The sequence below is a fragment of the Cervus canadensis genome, chromosome 29, assembly GCF_019320065.1.
Source record: "Cervus canadensis isolate Bull #8, Minnesota chromosome 29, ASM1932006v1, whole genome shotgun sequence".
In the NCBI taxonomy this organism is placed as follows: domain Eukaryota; kingdom Metazoa; phylum Chordata; class Mammalia; order Artiodactyla; family Cervidae; genus Cervus; species Cervus canadensis.
Genome location: NC_057414.1, coordinates 37,651,923 through 37,672,629, shown reverse-complemented (window position 1 = coordinate 37,672,629; position 20,707 = coordinate 37,651,923). Strand labels below are relative to the sequence as shown.

The following is a 20,707-nucleotide window of genomic DNA, read 5'->3' as shown; positions in this document are numbered from 1 at the left end:
GAGCTGGGCAGGGCGATGGGCCGGAACCCTCTGTGAGCAGGGGACACAGATCCCTCACCAGCCCTCTTCTCCCCACTCCTGGGCTGCAGGTTCCTAGAGCAAACTCCCCTCCCCTCACTCACCAGGCCTTCACCTTTCATGCACTGAGCCCTGCTCTGCGCTCGGCAACAACTCTTACCATTGCCCCCAATCCACAGATGAGAAGACTGAGGCATGGGGACACTAAAATGCTTGTCCTGGTTTACCCAGCAAGTGAGTCAGGGAAGAGAAGTCAAAGGCTGGCTGCCTGACTGCACAGCCCTTGCTGGTAAGGGGAATGCTAAAAAAGAGACCCTCTCCTGAAGGAAACAGCAGAAAACACCTCAAATCCCGGGGCGTGAGGGGAGGCCTGGGAAAGCTGAGGGGCTGGGCGGCTGACCTGAGCCCGGGGTGGGGCAGGAAGCCTCACTGCCGCTTTCACATCTGCCACCCCCCACCCCCGGCCCGTGCGTGCGTGCGGGGCGGGGGGGGGGCGCTATTTCTCACCATCTCCTCTCCTCACACCCACCCCCGCCTCCCCCACCCTCACTCTCAGCTGTGACCTTGCTTCCCACTCCCCCAAGACACTCCAGCCTCTCACAAGTGCTTCCAGATTCGCAGGGGCACAGCCGCCCCCACCAGCATCTGCACCCACTCGCCCTGCCTCGTCCTAGGAGACTCGACTACCCACGCTCCATGCGCCACTCGGAGCCCAAGCTCTGCTCTGCTCAAGGACACCACTCCAGCAAGCCTCCCCACGCCGCAAGCTCGTCCTCCGCCCCCCGTCGCATCATCAGCTTTACCCTCTCCATCAGATCCTTTCCAGCCATCGATGAACAAACTGTTTTCCTGCCATCCTGATCCTACTCCCCCGACCACCACCGCCCCCCCACCCCACCCCACTACCGCCATTCCCCTGCGCCCCTCTCCAAGGGAACTGCTCAGAGTTGATTGTATCCATTGTCACCCATGTCTCTCCTGCTTCTCTCAAAATCACCCCAGCCTGGCCTCCCCACCCATCACTGCACAGGAAGTGCTCCTGTCCAATGGCCTCTGTGTGGCTAAACCCAGCAGCCAGCTGGGTGTGGCCACACTGGCCCTCCCCACAGCACTGGACAGTTGGGCAGCCCTCCCCCACCCCCCAGCTGTTGTGCTCCCCTGGTTTTTTCCCAGCTTCTCTGGATATGCCTCCTTGGTCTCCTCTGCTGTTTTTTTCTCTTCTCCCAGGCCTTGCAGTTAGGGTTAGGGTCACCCAACTTGCTCTAACACATGCATTCTCCATGGGGGCACCATCTCCCCCAAGGAGGGGGAAATTGGTTTGGGGGAGGAATAAAAACTCTTAAATATTGAAGTGGTTTGTGACTCTCCAAAGGGTCAAAGTACATAAACATATATACATCACAGCTATGGAATTACAATTTCGTTCAGAGGGGATGATTATAGGGGAAGAGTCTACAAGGCTTCTTGGGGTGGATGGTAATTTTTTAAAAGGCTGAGAAAGAGGGTTTGCAGTAACACAGATTTCTCATTCCGGCGGATGGCAAGCCCCTCCTTCCAACTGCTCAGGCCAAAACCTTGGGAGTGATGTGGCCTGTTCCCTTTTTGTCGCAACCCACATCCAATCCATCAGGAAATCCTGTTAGTTCTGCCTTCAAAATAGATCCGGAATCCAATCACTTCCCCCCACTCACACCCCCACCCCCATGGCAGCTACCCTGATCTGGGCTGCCTCATTGCTTGCCCGGATTATTGCAACAACCTCCTTCCTGGTCTCCCTGCCCCTGCTCCCTCGACACATAGCCAGAGTGATTCTTTTACAATGTAAGTCAGCTCACGTCCTTCTTCATCCAACTCTGCAGAAGCTTCCCATCTCCCAAAGTTCTCACGATGGCCCTCACTCCCCGCTCCCGCTTCCTCTCCTGACCCCCCTCTGCTATTCCTCTCTCCCTCATTCATTCTGCTCCAGCCCCACAAGCCTCTGGTGAACCCTCCAGGCACCGTCCCACCCCAGGGCCATTGCACTGGCTGTTTGTGATCCCTGGTTCACTCTTACCAAGACAGCCACAGGTCTGAATCCCTCACCTCCCTCAAGTCTTTACTCAGATGCCACCTTGTCAACAAGGCCTGCCCTGACCACCCTGTCTTTTTTTTTTTTTTTTCCGTACATTTATTTACTTATTTGGCCACCTCGAGTCTTAGTCGCAGTGTTCAGGATCTTTGTTGCATCTCATGGGGTTTCTTTGTTTTGGCACACGGAGTCAGTAGTTGTGGCTCATGGGCTTAGTTGCTCCACAGCATGTGGGATCTTAAAATAGTTCCCCAAACAGGGATTGAACCTGTGTCCCCTGTATCGCAGGGTGGATTCTTTACCACTGGGCCATGAGGGAGGTCCCTGATGACCCTGTCTTAAGACTGCAGTCCATCCCCAGTATTCCAGATCACCTTTACTTCTTCAGACCCTTCCTTTCTTCCCTAACACACCTAATACCATGACATTTACTTCCTCTGCTTACTGCTGATTGCTTGCTAGATGCCAGCCCCCCAGGGGGCTCCCTGTTTGGTCACTGTTGTCCACTCAGCAGGGGGAGAGGAGGAGTGTCTAATGCCCCCTGGACACCCACTTCAGGCAGGTTTCAGACTTTTTCCCCCAGGGCTCATCATGCCTCCCACCTTTGCATTTGCCTGTTGCTTTCTCTGCAATGCGCCCTGCCCCCTGCCCCCCACACTATCCATTACTCAGAACCCTCTCAAAGAACACTTCCTCTCTCATTAGATCAGGAAGGGCCCAGCCTGCCAGCAGGGGAGGGAGCTTTTCCCCAGGAGCAATGGGAATTCATGAAAGGGATTTGAGCTGAAGAGTGACATGGTCACATTTGTGCTGTGATGCTCATGGATGGTGGGTGGGAGGGGAGCTAGCTGGAGGCAGAGGAAGAGACCCAGAGAAGAAGCTGGTGAGAGGCAAGAGGACCCTGGCCAGGGTAGTGGATGAGCATCAGGGGGGAAAGGGGAGTCTGGGGCAAGCTGGGGAGGTAGCCAGGAAGGGGGAAAGGCCGGGTCTTGCCACCAACTCACTGTGGCAAGTGAAGAAGACAGGGGAGGTAGGAACATGGCTGAAGTGTCTGATTTACAGGGTTGGATGGGACAACGAGTCAGCCAAGCCCAGGGAATGGGATCACACTTCACAGGGGAAAGGAGGTTTCTAGAACCAGCTTCTCTCCTCCAGATCCAGCCTCCATCCCTTTTTGCTGGGGCATCTTGTACCCCAACACTTCTGGCCATAGAGGAGGCAGCTCATGGGGGTTTGGAGAAGGATAGGGTTTCCCCAGAAGAATCCAGACCTTGGACCTGGGATGGCAGGGAGGCGCCCAACAGGGGGCTTTTTCAGAACAGAAGGCTGAAGCCTGTACCTCTAAATTTACAGAACTTCCGGACTCCGGTGGAAAAGTCCACACTTGCCTCACTTTCTGCCTAGCCTTGTTTGGCCAGAAAGACAAACAGGACAGGGAGTGGCCTTTGTGTCACCACGGGGACTCCGGAGCGAAGCCCAGGGTGTGCCGGACAGTACGATGGAGGGTGTCTCCTGGTCAGCCCCAGCTGTCCCCGGAAGCAGCAGCTCCTTGGAGGAAGAAACTCGCTCATCTCACATCCTCGCCTTGCAAATGGGAAAACTGAGGCCCAGAGAGAGGTGCGAGCTATCATAGGGTACATCTGGTTTTCCCAGGGGGGAAACTGAGGCTTCCTGGAGAGAAGAACTTGCCCTTCCCACAGGGACAGACTAATAATGTCATCGAAATATATATATAGCTCATTTCTTCCCGAGAGTTCAGAGTGCCGCACATCCATGATCTAATTTGTCCACGAGACATCCCACTGGGATGGGTGGCAGGGCCACTCCATGCAGATGTTGTGAAATGCTCAGTCATTGCCCTCCCTTCCCTAACCTTCCTTTTCTTCTTCAGTCTCTATTATTTCCCCTTTCTTCTCCCATCCAATCTAATCCAGCAAAGATGTAAGAGGCCTCCACTTGGTGCAAAGACTGGGTATTTGAGAAGCTTCTGGATTTCCGCAGGGCAAAGTCACCGTTCTGTTCTCTGTGGTCTGAGAGCACTTTGTTCATACCTGCATCTGTGTGCATGTCATCCTGTTTCTATAGATCAACAGTCCTGGAGTGGGGGCTTGGTCTTATTCGAGCTTACTTTCCTGAATACTGTCCAGGCCAGGGCCTGGCATTCAGGAGCCTGGAGACACGCTTGCCCAGGGCATTCCTCCATTAGTGTACTTGTCCCACTGTATGCCAATTACCCCAGGGATGAGCTCAGAGAGGGATTGTGAATATGCAGTCTCTAGCACATAGCAGCACAATGTCTGCTGAACAGATGAATTTAAAAAACGAAGAAAGGAAGATGAGGATGGATAGGAAGGGGCTATCTTTGCCTTTAAAGAGCTCCCAATCCATGGCATGGATGTGGGAGGTGGGCAGAAAGCAGGACTGGAGAGATGTACAAATACATCGGAGTAGTGATGAAGAAATACCACGGGCCTGCAGAGGAGGAGAATCACCTGAGAGAATCAGGGATGGCTCCCTGGAGGAAGTGGAATTTGAGATGGGTCTTTAAGGGTGGAGACACCTGGCAGAAACTCAGGAACAGTTTTTAGCTGAAGGTAGGGCATTGGGCAAGACAAGAAGGCCAAGGTCCTCAGACTGGTGGTGGTGGCGGTGGGATGGTACTCTGGGTCAGGCCAAGTTGCTCATGCCTGACTCCACCAGCAGTGGGGAGCCATCAAAGTCCTTGGGGCCAGAGATCAGAGTGTGTTGGGGCCAGTGTTAAGAGTGTCTAACTGAGGGAGGCAGCTGCCAAGTTTGCAGTGAAGGTGTGAGAGGCTCCACAGAGGAAGACTCTAAAGGATCTGGAAACCCATTAGATGTGGGGGCAGAGCAGGGGTGGGGGCTCTGGGGCACCCATCTGGAGTCTGGGAGAGTGATGAGGAATTAACAGGTATGGCGTGATCCTGGGAGGGAGGGACTGCTTCCCAGGGAGAAGATGAGTTCATTCCACCGGGGTGGAGACGCTTCATTAGGAAGGCAGATGCCAGCTTGGGAGGGAGGTCAGGGCCCTGGAGACAAGAGTTGGGAGTTGGGCTAAAGCAAAAGCTGAGGCCCTGGGAGCGGATGAGCTCATGCAAGACAGAGTGTGGGGTGAGAAAGAAATCGGACTGAGGACAGAGTCTTGGAGAACCCTCACAGTTGTGGGGGGAGAGGAGCAGAAAGACAGGGGATCCAGGAAGAAAAGGGAGTTTTCAGAGAAATGGGGGTGGTTCCCCTATCTTCTCCCTCTTTTCCAGTGCTACCCACCTTCTTCTCCCCCTTACTTCTCAAGAGGTGGGGTGGGGGCGGCCCAGAGGGACCCTGGTGCCTGCGCAGGCCCCGGAATGCTCCCAGGTGAAAGGCAGTCAAGCCAGAGATTGGAGTGCTTGGGTTCTAGAACTGCTCGGAACCGGGGGAGGTTCGGCAGGGGGGACTGCCCCCTCCCTCACCCTTCCTGGCTGTGTGACCTCAGACAAGCCACACCCCCTGTGATCTTCAGCCTTTTCTTCACCTTCCCGAGGGGATCACAACAGGACTTCCTTCATCGGGCTGCTGCGACTATTAAGAGGGATAATGTGCGTTATGCACTTGGCACTTGGGCCTGGCAAGCCCTCAGAGCTCAATAAATGGTGGCTGCTGCTATTATGATTATTACAGGGCTGGGATTGGATTCTGGCGCTCGGTCTAGCCGGGCCAAGGAGCCCAGGAGCCCCCAGAGCCTTTAGCGAGGAAGGGGGCCTGGCAACCTGAACTCGCCCAGCTCCGGGAGGGCTAGTGCCCCTCCCAAGACCCTCCCAAGCGCAGAGTCGGGTTTCGCGGAACTGGGGCACAGTCACAGCTCTCTGTGCGAGGAAAACCGTTTCATCTGCTGAGAAAGGGGACCCTACCCCGACTAAAGTCTTCAACTCCAGGTGGGGGGCGGGGATGGGGGGGCTCAGTCCGCGGGGAGCCCCGCGCCTGCGGCGCCTCCTCCTCCGGGGCGGACGTGGACGCGTCCTCTCCCGTACGCGGTAATTCACCAGCTCACGCGGGCTCCGCGGCGCCCCCTCCGCGCACGCGCGTCCCCGCCTCGGCCCCCGCCCGGCCCCAGACTCTGCTGCGGGCGCTGTAGGTGGGTCCGTCCAAGTTGACGAGAAGGACAGCCGCGCTGGGTGGGGGCGCCCGTCGCCGGGGGCTGGCGGCCTCGACCCCCATGCCTCGTCCCCTGCCTCCCGCGGATTTTGCCGCAGGGGCCCACCCGAGGCGCGTCTTCTGCGCCGCCCTGGAGGAACGGGAGCGCTGAGGGGCGAGTGGCCCGGGCTGTGCTGGGGGCTTGCTGAGGGGGCGAAGGTCTTGAGTCGGTGGCTGCCGGCTCCTGTCCCCTCACAGACTGAGACCTGTACCCCAGACTTTTGAAAGCCTCGTTTTCCCCTTCTCAGACTAAGGGATCTTTTACTGGACCCTGGAAACAGGTTAATCGATCCCGTGGGCCGCATGCCCGTCTATGCAGCCTCATTAGAGAGGGAAGAAGAGGCGTGTTCCGCCGGAGTCTGGGGGATATTTACTCCTATCCCATCCTCTCTGGACCAGGCGAGGGGCGGGAGGTGGGGGGCTGCCTGCGGGGAGCGGGGCTTGACTGAACTGGACCTTCTACCAGCTGGGCTCGGGGACTGTGGTCCCGCCACTGCAGGCCGAGCCGTCCAGCGCTGAGAGGCCCCATTAACTAGGCCACCGCTGGGGGTGGGCGGTGGCGGCTGGAGCTGACCGGCTTGGGTCTCTGGGGGAGGTGGCCGCAAGGGCCAGGGCTTTGAACAAACCACAGAGGATTCTGCAATATCAAAAGAACTCTTAGTCACTAATATGTGGGGGGAGGGAGGCCGTTGGTGAAAGAGCTGCTGCCTGGTTCCCATCAGCGGAGGATCAAAAAGCATTTGGTCAAAGAACCTTTAAATACCTTGAAAGGCAGGTGGAGCCTGTTCAGTAGACTACAGGAGATACTGAAATGTTAAGTCTGAGCTGCCAGCAAACTGGCTCCAGCCACACCGAGTGCTGGGGGGAGGGGGCCACTGAGGCAGGAGGGAGAAAGGGTGGGGCTAGACCACTAGCCCACCCCCAGCGTGACCCAGGAATCCCTGCTGGGTAGGGTGAGTTGGGTAGAGAACTGGGCTCAGACTGTCAGAGCTGGAAGCCACCTTATAAACCTCTGGCTCAGGGATGTTTATTTGGAACCTGTAGGACCCTCTCCCCCCGACTTATGGACAGAATGTTGTGTCTGTATTTGAATATGCGTTTTCCTAGGGAAGAGAGGTCCATGGAGTTCATTAGATTCCCAAAGGAGTCCAAGGCCAAATCAAGACTAAAAATCAACGTCCTTGTGGTACAGACTGGTAAACTGAGGCTCAGAAGGATCAAATCACTTACCTCGGGTCACTCATCTTGTAATTGGCAAGCCAAGGTGCTGCCAGAGTGCACCTCACTAGTCCCCTGTGGTTCTGTCTCAGGGGCCCAGAGTTGTCTGAGACTGGGGTAGGGGTGTCTCAAAACAGAGGCCAAAGGCCAAGATTCTGACTGAAACTCTGGCAGGTAGGGACTGGCAAGGACAAAGGGCACTAGCTTTCATCTTTTGGGGTGACGAGTGATTTGAGTGGCTGAACCAACCCTCAAGGGTGTCAGAGTGACCATGGAGAGAGATCCAGAGCCAGAATCTGGATACGGAGGAGGTTACAGGGAGAAAGGATGTGGGTGGGGTTGGGAGTGGAGAAGAGGTTTCTGCAAAGAGAGTTTCTGACCCTATGACATGACCCAAGGACGTGGAATGGGGGCCCAGGGCTCTCGGAGGTCAGCTTGGAGTAGTGTCTTTGGTACTTGGGGTCACCCCCAGGGAAGCAAGAAAGACACCTAGCCTTGCCTTGCCATCTCCCAAGTGTATTCTCACTGACCTATGTGGTACAACTATTAGACCTATTTTATGGATGAGAAAACTGAGGCCCAGAGGTGTCAAGTAACTGGCCAAGGCCAAACAGCTAGATGGTGGCAGAGGCAGGACCAGAATTTGAGTCTTGGATTCTTCCTGGGATGCTGCAGGCCAGACCCTGCCTCTTTAGTATGAGGTATCCAAAGGAGGACCAGCAGAAGACTGACAAGTGTGGGCCCTGGGTAGACAAGCTTGGGGTCTCCACTGTGATGAGGCGGGCAGAGAGAGGGCTGCAGCTACCTTCTAGAAGTTTGCCATTGCATTGTTTGTGGGGAGATGGCATCTGTTAATGTGATACCTTCTCCAGACTTTTGTGTTCTGTAGATGAGGAAAGGGAAGCCTGGGGAGGATGTATCTGCAGGGATGGGGGACAAGGTGGCAGAACAAGTCACTCCTGGCCTGGCACATTGGCAGGCTCTGCCATTGCCCTGCGCAGCTGCCTCTCAGAGCCCGCCCCTCCTGAATCGGGAGTGGTGCTCAGCCTGAGCCTCTTGCTACATGGATGGTGGTGATGAGAGAGGTGTGTTTGTTCTGTCACGTGAGCTGCACAAACGGCTTCCTCAGCATTTTATTAATAATTCAGCCTATGGCCAGAAGGGTGGGGTAGGGGGGGACGGGAGCTGTGGGGAGACAGCAGCATTGGAGACCAGGCCAGGTGGAGACCAGGGGAACCCAGGAGCCCTGCCTCCAGCCGTGACCTAGCAACGGAGCCAGGCGGCCTCAGGGGCCCTGTTTAGGAGAGTGCAGGCCTGGCATCTGCTCCTGCGGGGACAGAACGTCCCTCCCTGCTCCCCGTCCCTCCCGAAGCCGACCCAGGACACCTGGGCTCTGATGACAGCACCGTATCAGAAACAGGCCTGAGGGGTCCGCAGCAAGCACTGCACCAGTCCTTGGAGAACCTGGTGCTGCCAGCATTTCCTGCCACGTCATGGAACCCAGGACACAGGGGCCAGGAGCATCAGAGAATGCGAGAGAGATGGGAAGGGGAGAGGCAAAATTCCCAGACCCTCACCACCTGCGAGGGACCAGGCAGAACAGGGGTGATTCACACCCTCTGATCTCCTTTCTCAGAGAAACTGCTCGCTCCCCCAGGCTTCATTTCTTGCTTGTGCCCAGTCCTCAGGGAGTGCTCAGAAGACAGGCACTCACAGCTGGCTTGGCTTTCAGTGATGCTCCATCAGGAGAAGGTAGCCTTCACAAGCAGGAGAATGGTTCAAGGTTAGACATCTGGAAGAACTTCCCTGACAGGCAAAGCATGGGAAAGGGGAGTATGTGGTATCCCTGTTAAGGATGAACAGATGATAATGGCATTCAGAATCAATCAAGACTAAGTGCTATGCTCTCAGTATCATTTTATGTGCTTTAATTGTACCATCTCATTTAATCTTTATAATAGTCGAAGGAAGTGGGCATTATTCTCTCCATTGTACAGATGAGGAATCTGAGGCCCAGAGGTGTCAAGTAGTCTGCCCAAGTTCACAAAGCCATGAATGGCAGAGCCACATAAATCTATATTCTTTCCTCTTTCCGATGACTCTGCATCCCCTAGACAGAGTGACTGAGGCCCAGTGAAAGAGTGTCTTTAGAGCTTTTCCTGTGTCAAGCAGGAAATAAAAACCCACCTGAGGTTTCCAGTGCCCCCGAGGCTTAGATTCCACAATGATATCTCATGGGGTTTATCCAGTATGTCCGAGGGACTGTCCAGCTCTGACATTCTGAAACAATGGTTGTCTAATGCCTGCTAACAGGGAATGAAATTGAAGTTTTTAGTTTTGTAAGGGATAAGCTATAAGCTCTCAGGTGGGAGCAAGCACTGGATCTTCTCACAAATCTCACAGTGGTTGGCACAAGTCTGGGAGTCAGGACCAAGAGTTCTACTCCTGGTTCTGTCACCAGCTCCTGCGGCTTTAGCTCTGGGCCTCTAGCTTCCCCTCAAAGCCTCATTTCCATCATCTGTCACCTGAGGGGTGGCCTGGGTCATCTCTCAGAGGTCCTTTCCACCAACTTTGAAACACTCCATGATTCTAGATGCTTATAAAGACCTAGTGAGTCACAGTGATGAATTCTGCAGTACCCTTTCTGGATTCTCCAGTTGATGGATTCGGGAGGTTCCTGAACCAGGAGTTTTTTTGTGCAGTATCCATTCATGACGGGTGGGGGCAAAGGGGTGGAAAGGGTAGGTGTGAGGGGGGTGCACTATTTGCTCTTCACCAGGGCACTGGGCTTCCCTAGTGGCTCAGACAGTAAGGAGTCTGCCTGCACGGCAGGAGACCCGGGTTCAATCCCTGGGTCAGGAAGTTCCCCGGGAGAAGAGAATGGCTACCCACTCTAGTACTCTTGCCTGGAGAATTCCATGCACAGAGGAGCCTGGTGGGCTCCAGTCCCTGTGGTCGCAAAGAGTCGGACATGACTAAGCGACTAACACAGGGAAGTGAGAGAGGCCGCTGGGGGTGCGGGTGGGAATAAGCCAAGCCTAGAGACCCTGGAATCCCAGCCTGTTGGCTTGGCTTTCTGGGTTGTGCGAAAAAGGGGTGTGTGGAGAGTACCTGAATTTTTGGCCGTGGATGTGACTGGCTGCAGAGTGTGTGAAACACAATGGCCATTGACCAGGGGCGGAGGAGCTGAGATTTCTGGCCACTGAGGAATTATAGGCTAGAACCTACAGATGCCTTTTTTTTTTCCCCTTCCATTTTTAATTAGAACATTCAATCCAAGGAAATCTGTTCTCTACCGGAACAATCTTCATGGAGGTTTGCTTGGGGGAATTTCCTTGTCTGTTTCTCAACCAGAAAAGCTGTGGGTGGAGGTGAGTGTGTGTGTGTGTGTGTGTGTGTGTGTGTGTGTGTGTGTGTTATAGGCTCCATGTGAGTTCACGGAGATGGTGTGTGTGTGAGTGAGTGTGCTGGGGGAGACTTGAGATGGAGGCTTGTCCCTGGGGTGCCGGCTGCCTGCTGCTCTGTGGGAAAGTGGAGGTGCGGCTGGGTGTGAGACATGCAGTATAAAGTCCATTTCTCGAGGTGACAGTAGGAATCCTTGACTCTGGGAAGCCTGGTTTCCCTGCTGACTGCATTCTCAGTGGAGGGGAGGGGTCGATGCTGCGGCAGTCCCCAGGATAACACCCTCCTGCTTATCCCTTCAGTTCAGGGTAGGGGCGGGCCCTGTATCGTTTGACGCTTTGGTGTCTGTACCTCTTTGTGTAGGAGTGTATTTGTGTGCCTGCGTGTGTGTGTGTGTGTGTGTGTGTGTGTGTGTTGGGGGCGGGGAGTGCTGTGGAGGAGGTGGTGTCATTGATTAGGTGTGTAGGTAGGTTACTGGACCTGAAACCAGCAATGGTTCGGTTCCAGGCTTTGACAAGCCTTGGGAGATGGCCCCTTCTCCTCCCTGCCCCAGAATCGAACAGTTCCAGTTCTGTGGAGAGAGGAGAATTAGGGTTCACCTGACTTGGACTGTGTTGAGCTGACAGAGGCTGAGAAGGCCAAGTGAGCCCCAGGGTTGGGGGGGGAAAGAGGCCCTTCCTTCTTACTCACTGAAGGGCTGCGGCCAAGGAAAGCAAGAGGGCAGTGGAGTGGTGAGAGGGAAGCAGGGACAGAGGTTGAGATGTCTGTTTTCTTCTACTGCGTGGCTGGGTTAAGTGGGGAGGGTCACTAGGCCTAGTCCCTCGCTGAGGGTCGAGATGTTAGATCTTTCGGTTCCAGCTGTGCGCAAGCTGTGGGCATGGCCAGGGTGGTGGACCCAGCTCAGCGTTGGCAAAACTCCACTCCTGGTTTTTGCACACACCAGCTTCCCTTCCCGGGACCGCCGCTCTGTCGAGCCCCGAGCTGACGCCCTTCAGCCGCCACCGAGTGGAAAACGCGGAGCGGATCTGCTCGCCTTTTGGAACGGAGTCAAAGGGCACCTCGGAGGAGGTGGCCGGCCTCGCCGCCCTGCTGGGTTTGAAGCCGCTGCCATCTGGGGCGCACCGGCCGGCTGTGGCGCCCAGTGCGGTGGGACCCGCAGGCCCGAAGAGCCCCGCCGGCGGGCTCCGTGCCCTCCCCGCGGGGGCTGCGGGCGGGCGGGGCGCGGGGCGGCGGCAGTGCCCTCGGGGCGGCTCCGGGCGGCGGCGGGCGCGGGCTGCAGTACGGCTCGCGGCCGGCAGCGGGCACCGGCGGACGCCAGGCGGTGGCGGTGGCCGCGGCGCTCGGCGGCTGGCGGGCGGCGCCGGCGGTGTCCCGGGCGCGCTCACACACGCGCTCACACACACACATACACACCGCCTCGTACACACTCACACACGCTCCGGCGCGCACACGCGGCGCGCAAGCCGGAGGGAGGAGGCTCGGCGCGGCTCGGCGGCGGCGGCAGCGTGCTCGGCGGGCGGGCGGGAGGGCTGGCGGGCGGCCCCCGCTCCCCGGCTCCGCGGCTCGGTGCAGCCCGCACGGCCCCCGCCCTCGGACCCGCCCCCGGGGGTCGCCCGGCCCCATGCCCTGCAGCGGCGGCGGAGCAACGCGCGGCCGCGGGCGGCTCTGAAGAGCCCGGAGGGAGCCGGCGACGAGGGGACCATGTACCGGGACCCGGAGGCGGCCAGCCCAGGTAAGCGCGGCCCCGCGCGGTCTGGGGCGCCCCGCACCGGTGGGCAGGACGGCGGCAGCGCCGGGCGCCGTCTCGGAGCCCCAGCCGGGGGCTGCTGTCCAACCGAGCCGCACGGACTCCCCTCACCCAGGGTCACCCCAGCCCCGGGGGCGCGGGCTGGAGCGGCAGCAGCTCGGACCCCGGTCCCCCGCAGTCAGTCCGGGCACTGCCAAGCTTGATGCCCGGCGCCGGCTTCGCAGTGTCCCCACAAGGACCTCCCCCCCCCACCCCCCGCAGCCCAAGGACAACGTGTGTGGCGGAGAGGGGAGCTAACGCCCCCGCAGTGCCCTCAGAGGCACCCCTGGGTCCCCTAGCACTGGTACCTACCAGTGCTAGGGGACCCCGGGACTGGGATCCCGGGCAGCTTTCGGCCAAGGTTGTGGGCACCGGGAAGCGGAGTGACATCGGCCGTGACAACTGTGAACCGAGAGGGTGCCAGGGGGCAGGTGGAAATCTGGTGCAGCCGCAGGGGAGGGGGGCTTCTGGAGGGCGGTGAGCCCCGGGAACGATGAAGAGAGAGGCAGGGGTACCTGAAGGGAAAGAGAGCAGAGATTGGTGAGAATAGGGGTGCCAGGGGAATGTTCTCCTGGCCTTGGGGAGGGGGGAAGCAAAGAACCCCAAACTCACTCCTGTCCTGTCGGGGGTGGGAGGGGGAGGGGCCGTGCTCCTTTGCATTTCTGCGGAGCCCAAGCCGGGGAGTGGCCTGAAAGCCCACGTCTGCTAGGCGTCCTGGAAGCAGGAATCTTTCCACCTTTCTCGGGAAATTGCTCTGCCATTTCCTCCTTGGCTCCTGATGACGCCTCCTCACACAGTGCCCACCTGTAGGCAGGTCCCCTGCCACTCCTGCCCAGGCTCAGTCTCAACTCCCACCTGGGGTGCCCCACCCCAGACCCAGCACCCCAAGTCTGCCAGTCCTAGCAGCAGGGTCTCTGCTTCTGGGTTTCTCTCTGACGCTGAAAGCACAACACACAAGCCGGAGGACTTGCTCCCAGACCAAGAGCCTCTAGGCTTACTGATGCTAACCTCCGGGGTCTGGGGGCCCTGGGGGGAGGGGGAGGGACAGCTCTGAGGCCCTCTGCAGAAGGGGCCTAGAGCCCCAAGGCTTTTGAGGGCACTCCTGTGGTGCCAGCTTTACCTGCTCTTGCCCCAGCCCCACATTTGCTCTTTCCCTCTAGGGGCAGGCTCAGCCTGTCCCCGCGTCTGTCCTCACCCTCATCAAGTCATAGCAGCTTGAGCCCACCCAGGAGGACCTCCTGGGTGCCAGGCATTGTACTCATTCTGCGCTTGCGTATATGCGTGAAAGAGGACTCAGTCTCCCACTCTGCAGCCTCATGGCCACCTGTGAATGTCCTCTAGGTGACGGCTGAAGGGACATTGCCTTTGGAGACCCCTTCCTTCATCTCTCGGGACCCAGATCACCCACCCTGGCATCTTCCCCCAAGTGGGCTGCCAGCTTCCAACACTGGGACCAAGGACAGAGGCGTTCTCTTGCTTTGATCGCCCTCTCAGAAGCCAATAGCTCAGTGCAGAGACCAGCTCTGGGGTGTGAAAATGGAAGGGGCGATGCAGTGAGAACACTCCCCTCCCCCTGCCAGGCTAGCAGCCTCCTGTTAGGCCAGTGGCCTGGGCCCTGCCCTTGTCCTTCTCCTTCCCTCCTCTTTCCTCCCACGCCTGGGCACCATGACATCACCACAACCCCAAGCACCTCTGCCCTCTCCACGGAGGCCAACTTGATGTGCTTGGCATCTTCTGGGCAGAGGGCCTGGAACCCAGTGCTGCCCCCTGGCCTGCTGGCAGCCCCTAGACTTTTCCTTCTCCCCCTTGAATGGGCCTCCCTGTCTGGGTCAGAGACCTGTCTTGCCCACTCCAGTTGCAGGACTCACCAGTCCTCTGGCAAGGCCAGTTCTGGTGTAAACAGACTGGCCTTACTTACGACGAGGTTTACTTCTGTCTGAGGTGGGCAGTAGGCTGGATGGGGTCAGAAATAGGCAGCAGAGGGCAGAATTTGCTTTTGATCCTAGATCTCTGGGGATCTCTGAGGAGCCAGGGACCTCAGTCTGGACTCTGTGCCCCCTGGCATCCCTGCCCACCTCCTCTCATCCCTACAGCTCCAGGCCAGGCTTTCCCCCTTCCCCAGCTCACCCCAGGCTCCCCGGACTCTGCTCCCCCAGGCAGGGAGTGTGTCCCCCAAGGCTGGCACTGGGTGGGAGTAAGATATGCCAATGAATTGCTGTGTGATTCAGGCCCATCCCTCTGGCCCCCCAAAGGCTAGTGGACCTTTTACATCCTCATCACTTCATCCCACTGCCTGGAACACCTGCGGCCCAATCCTTTCAAAAAAAGATCTTCGTCTCCTGTCCTCTTCTCTCCCCCATGCCCTAGGCTGGTTCCAGAAGGTCCGCGTGGTACTCCCTCCTGTAACCCATGCCCTCTGCTGCAGGTCCCCACAGGGCTCAGCCTACTGCTAAGACCCTTACCCCAACAGGGGACAGGCAAGCTCTGTGTGGGCCCCTGGCCCCCAGGCCCTTCTCTTCCGGATCTGGATTCTCTTCCTTGGCTGAAGCAACGGACTGTGGAGCAAAGCCCGAGCCTAGTGAAGAAGGAAGACCAGCCCCCTACCCCACACCTCCGTCACTCCTGCTCCAAACTCTGCCCCGCCTCCCCCCGGCCAGGTCTGCAAGCTCTCCTCCACCCTCCCATAGACAGGCAGCCCTCTCCCGGCCCACGGCCTCCATCTTCTGTTCATCCCGAAGCTGGCCTGGCCTGGCCGCTCTGTGTCCCTGTCCCCTGGCAGGGCAGGGCCTCGGCCGGCCCACAGGGGTCAGCGTTGCAGTGGGCAGGCAGGACGGCAGCAGAGAGGGAGGCAGGGAGAGATGACCTTGCGGTGAGCGAGTGAACAAGGCCAGAGAAGGAAAGCCTGGGCTGGTGCGGTCGCTCTGGGAGAGAGTTCAGGTCCTGAGGGCCGCCAGCCCTGGCCCCAGCCGTCTCTGAACTTGTCCTTGGGGAGAGTAGTACTTAAAGCCTCCTCCATCTGTCCACCTGCTAGCGGACTCTGCTCCCCGCCCCCTAGCAGCTCTGCCGGGTACGTCATTCCTAAGGAGTGTGGGGATACCCCACGGGCCAGGGGGCCTTGGCATAGCAGGTCTTCTCTCTTAACCCCAAGACCAACCCCTCCACCCGTGAGCACAAGTGAGGGGCAGAGGCTGCTGGCTGTTGTGTGGGACAAGAATCAGGGCCTGGCCAAAAGGGCAGATCGGAGCTGTACACTGTGAGGGCCATCAAGGTTAGGGGCGGGGGCTGGGGTGTGGGACGGCCCAGGGAGGCCTGACCGTCTGACTGCTTCACTGACAAACTCTCCCCTCCCACCTCCCACCCATCCACCTGCACCGGCCCAGACCTCTCAGGCCTGCCTCCTGGGCTTGAGTCAGAGTCTCGAGCTGAAGATCACAAGACCTCCCGATGGGCCATGGCCGGTCTGAAAGGCAGGGCTGGACGTGTGACTTCTGTGGGGCTTGGGTCAAGGTAGCCAGCGCCCCCAGGCTGTAGCATTTCCAGAAAGACAGGAGCACCCCCCCAACCTTGGCCTTGGGTCGTGCTGTTCAGTGGCCTTGTGGGGACAGCTTGACTAACAGGCTGGGGGGCTCAAAACCAGGGGATGGTGGGGGGGAAGAGAACCTCACAGTCCCTCCTGGTTCGGGAAGAAGGGCTCGAGCTGGCTGGACCGGCATGGGAACCCACAGGCCAGCAGGTGACAGGTGAGGGACAGCTGGAAGGCAGAGGAACAGGTGGGCGTCAGGTGGACAAAGACAGGTCCCTGGCAGCTAGGGCCCGGCTGACCCCAAACTCAGGCCCAAGGGACAGTTAGGGCAGCGTGGGGTGACAATTCGTGACAAGAGGACTGTCCCCTCCTCGCCGGCTCCGGCCTGCCCAAAGGACAGGCAGAGGAGGAGTGGGTGGGTAGTCCCCCCTTCCCCCTCCTCCTCCCCCTCCCACCCCCCCCACCCCCATTCTCTCAGGGACTTTGAATTTTTATTGAATCCGCTGGACCATTTTCAATAGCTGCTTCCCCCAGGGGAGTGAGGCCTGGAACAGCAGAGAGAGGCATGGTGAGGAGGGCCTCGAGGAGGGTGTGGGGGCTGGGGGTAGGGGCGGGAGGCCCAGTCCTGAGCAGAGGACTCTTGGCTGGAAGAGGAGTCAGCCGCACAGGCTCCCCAAAGGCGCCCAGGTCTCTCAGGTGGGCCCGAGCGGCCCTGCATGGACCCAGCATCATGTCCCCTGGGCATGCCCAGCAGGTGGCACATGCCACCCGTAAGGTCAGCGCTGTCTGTTGGGGCGGTCACTGGTCTGGCCTAATGCCGGAGCCAGCCTGTGCCAGACCTAGCCCGGGTGCCCGCCCGCCTTGCCAGGGAACCCCAGCCAGTGGTACCAGGTGGACCGTGCCAGTTCCACAGACATGGACGTCCCTGACCTTCCGGGCAGCGGGGGCAGCCTTGCTGGGCCTTGTCCAGCTAGTGTCTAGAGGGCAGGGCTTCGTCTCACCCAGCAGAATTCCCCAAGGGTTGGAACAGAATTGGCAGACAAAATGGGACCTGTGGAAGGGGCTGGATGGCTCCCAGAGCCTGTGCCTGGAACTCTGGACCCAGCTGGTTGGAAGGTGGGCTGGCGCGTCGGGCCTGCCCCGGGAGGCTCTGCAGCATCTGCCTGGAGGGGTCTCTTGGCAGAAGTGTATCGCCTGCGGGGCTGAACTGGGAGCTGACTGGAACGGTGAGCTGGGAGGTTTGGGGAACTGATGATCGGAGTGACTGCGGGTGTGGGGCCCCAGCACCCAGGAAAGGGAGGGCAGGGTGGGTGGGCAGAAGTGCCAGGCTGTGTGTACCTGGGTGCGTGCGGGTAGCAGCTGGACAGCCCTAATAGCTCATCCAAGCGCCGTGCCCGCTGTAAACAGGAGCTAATGAGTGGATTTGTAGCGAGGTGTGTCAAGGTGCGTGGGGAGCTGTGACAGAGAGCGTTGGGGGAGGGCCGCTCCCCTGGCCCTGTACCCAGCCAGGCGGAGCCTGTGCCCTCCAGGGGCCCTGCCTGCCCCCTGCCACACCCTCCCACCTGCCAGCTTGGCTGCCTCCAAGGCCTCCATCTGCTGGGAGCAGGGCCTCACCTGGCTGTTCGGCGTGCACAGCAGGGATGTTCAGGGGAGTGGCGGGGGGGTTGGAGCTTTGGTGTGTACAGATACAGGGAGGTCCAGGACAAACTGTGAGTTTGTCAACGTGTGTGTGTGTGTAACTGGGTGTGTATACGTGTTTCTCCGACTCGATGTGTGTGTGTGTGCACCCCTTCCCAGAGCTCTCAAAGGAGAACTGCCCCCCTCCCTCTTGGTAGTGGCCCTGCTCTTCCGATGCCCTTCCTGGGGCGGAGGGAGCTGGGGTTCTCCAGCTGACCGGGGGAGAAAAAGGATGACCCTTTCTGCCCATCAGAGGAGGTGGGCCGGAGGTATTGGTTGCCTCGGCGAAAGGGGAGAACTTTGCACCTGTAGAACCCCCGCCAGCCCCATGGCTCCCGAGCACTTAGGAGCCCCCAGAGTGAGGGACGAGAGGTGCCAAGGGGTCCCTCCTAGCAGGTGGGGGTCTCACAGAGCCGGCTGGCAAAGTGTGCACCCTGCTTCCAGCTGGGGTGGGAGGTGGCGTGGGGTGTGGGAGGCCTCGAGGGGTTCCGGCGTGAGGCGCTCCATGAGGGGAGCAGAAGAGGGAGCTGTGTGGCAAATGTGTCCAATTAAATTACTTCAAACCCTGCCGCAGCAGCTGCTCCCGGCGGGGCCCTGGGTACAAATTGGATCCGTCTCATTACCGTGGGGTGGTGTCAGCGGGGCCATAGAGCAGTGGCCAGCTCAGCTAGCGCACGGCCGGCCCTCTCCCGCCCTGCCCAACCTGGGCCCGCCGTGACACCTGCAGGCACTGGCTCCCTCCAGCATCCCTCGGGTTCCTCAAGGCCCCTGGGTCCGGATCCTGGGCTCCCTGCACACCTCCTTGCCATCCCAGCCCCCACTCCCGGCAGCCCAAGGCTTGCTCTGCACCCTCACTCTTTCTCCAGGAAAATGGAGTTTCTTGTTTTATGGCAACCCACTCCCATATCCTTGCCTGGAAAATCCCATGGACAGAGGAGCCTGGGGGCTACAGTTCATGGGGTTGCAAAGAGCTGGACTTGACTGAGTGACTGAGCCCACACACCCTGCTTTATAGGGGGTCCAGCCTAAGGAAACCCCTCTTAGATCACCCAAAAGACCTTGTTCTCTCCCCTGATAATAACAGTAGGACAGTAATAGAAAGTTCTTATTTGTGGAGCATTTGGTATGTGCTACACACGTCACGTCCATGCAGCAAGGGGTGGCTTGCTTAAGCCAGGTCTGTGGGGTCAGACAGCTTCTGGTAGAAACACTTGCCACTGTGTCCCTAGAGCAAGTCCCCCCACCACCCTGGGCTCAGTTTCCTCCCCTGTTAAATGGGTATGATGCTGGTTCTTACCTCCCGTGGAGTCAGAGGATGAGGTGAGATAAGGCAGGAAACATCTTTAACAGAAAGCCCAGCACATAGTAAACACTCAACCAGCGACAGCTGTTATCAACATTACCCTGCACTGAGTGATTGACATGTGGGATTTGGGTTCTGGAAGCTCCAAGGATGACAGGCCTGCCTCAGCCCCACTCCACCCCACTGCCAGCAGTGCAGAGGGCTTCACGGAGGCAGTGTCGATCCGTCTACTTCAGAACAGCAAAGACATGTGGAGCATTCAGTAGATGCCAGCTGCTATTCTAAGCCCCCAGCGTACGTTAGCTGGTCCATCCTCAGACCACCCTGGGACGGGGGGACTTGCAGTTAGAAGTTGATTTGGGACCAGCCACACTGCCAGACCCAGGAGCATGAGCCTTGGGTCCTGGATTTTGGGTTTTGGAGGGAGAATAAGAGCTTGCCATGTGAGCAGGCAGGGAGGAGTCGTTCCGCGTGGTGGGGACAGCACGTGCAGTGCCCCGGAGGTCTGTCAGATCTCGGCCGGTCAAGGCAGCAGTGGATGTCTAAGCCTGCAGGGCTAGAACGGAGGTCTTTGGGGGGCAGTAGCAGGAGTCGGAGGGCATGGCAACCCAAGTCAGTATTCTTGCCTGGAAAATCCCCTCGGACAGAGGAGCCTGGTGGATTACAGTCCTTGGGGTCGCAGAGAATCCGACACGACTGAGCAGCTAAGCACAGCAGGAGTCGAGGCTTGGGTGCAGCAGGCTGGGCCAACTGATGAAGCTCCTGTCATTCTGAAGTAGGAAAACTGGACTTTTTTTTTTTAATCTGGGCAATGGCAGACTATGGATGGCTTTTAAGCATATCTCTATGAAGAACTTTAACGCAGCAGTGTGGAGGGTGGGAAGCCTGGAGGCAGGCCCATCTATGGAGCTGGATCCCCAGCCATTAACGTATTTGTTTCCACTCTTGTCCAGCCCCTCCACCGTCTCTTACCTGCACAGGGCTGTGTCCAGAGCACCCGTAGCAGGAGGACTGGGGCCCTGCCCTTGGAAAGCCCGTGGTGGGTGATAGGCAGTCAAGGGAACAGCCTGGTGCAGGGGGGCATGACTGTACACCCCCAGGGGCTTACCTAGGGGGCCAGGGCATCAGAGGAAGTCTCCTGGGTAGAGATGTAGAGCCAAGTGGGGTGGTCCCAGGGCCCAGTGAACACAGTTAAGGCTCCTGAGAATCAGTTCTGCACCCTACCTCCCCACCATGGGCATCAGGGCCTGGCCCTGGAGGAGCCATATTGCTCAAGCTCCAGCTGCCAGGCCTGAGCTCCAAAGCCCCACCAGAGCCAGCCTGTCTCCACAGCAACTAGGCAGGCCGCCCCCCTCTCCATGCCCACGGCCCCTGGCACAGGGGCCCATTCACAGCAGGGCCTGGGTACGTCTTCCCACTTCCCTAAGGGGGTCATCCCAGAGCGAACGCCCTCACACCCAGGCACTGCAGCAGATGAGCATGTTGGCATTTGGGTCCGTGTGCACGCACAATGGGTATGCGTGC

At 58.6% G+C, this 20,707-nt stretch overlaps 1 protein-coding gene across 7 annotated transcripts in view; it reads left to right on the top strand.

Moving 5' to 3' along the window:
- The first annotated feature begins 12,234 nt into the window (after positions 1-12,234).
- The window catches only part of SYT7 (synaptotagmin 7), a 62,922-nt gene continuing 54,449 nt past the window's right edge, over positions 12,235-20,707 (top strand). For all 7 annotated transcript variants that reach the window (XM_043452023.1, XM_043452021.1, XM_043452017.1 and 4 more), the window contains exon 1: positions 12,235-12,626. In XM_043452023.1, the coding sequence (XP_043307958.1) occupies positions 12,596-12,626 (31 nt within the window). In that variant the 5' untranslated portion in view covers positions 12,235-12,595. The remainder of the gene's footprint in view (positions 12,627-20,707) is intronic.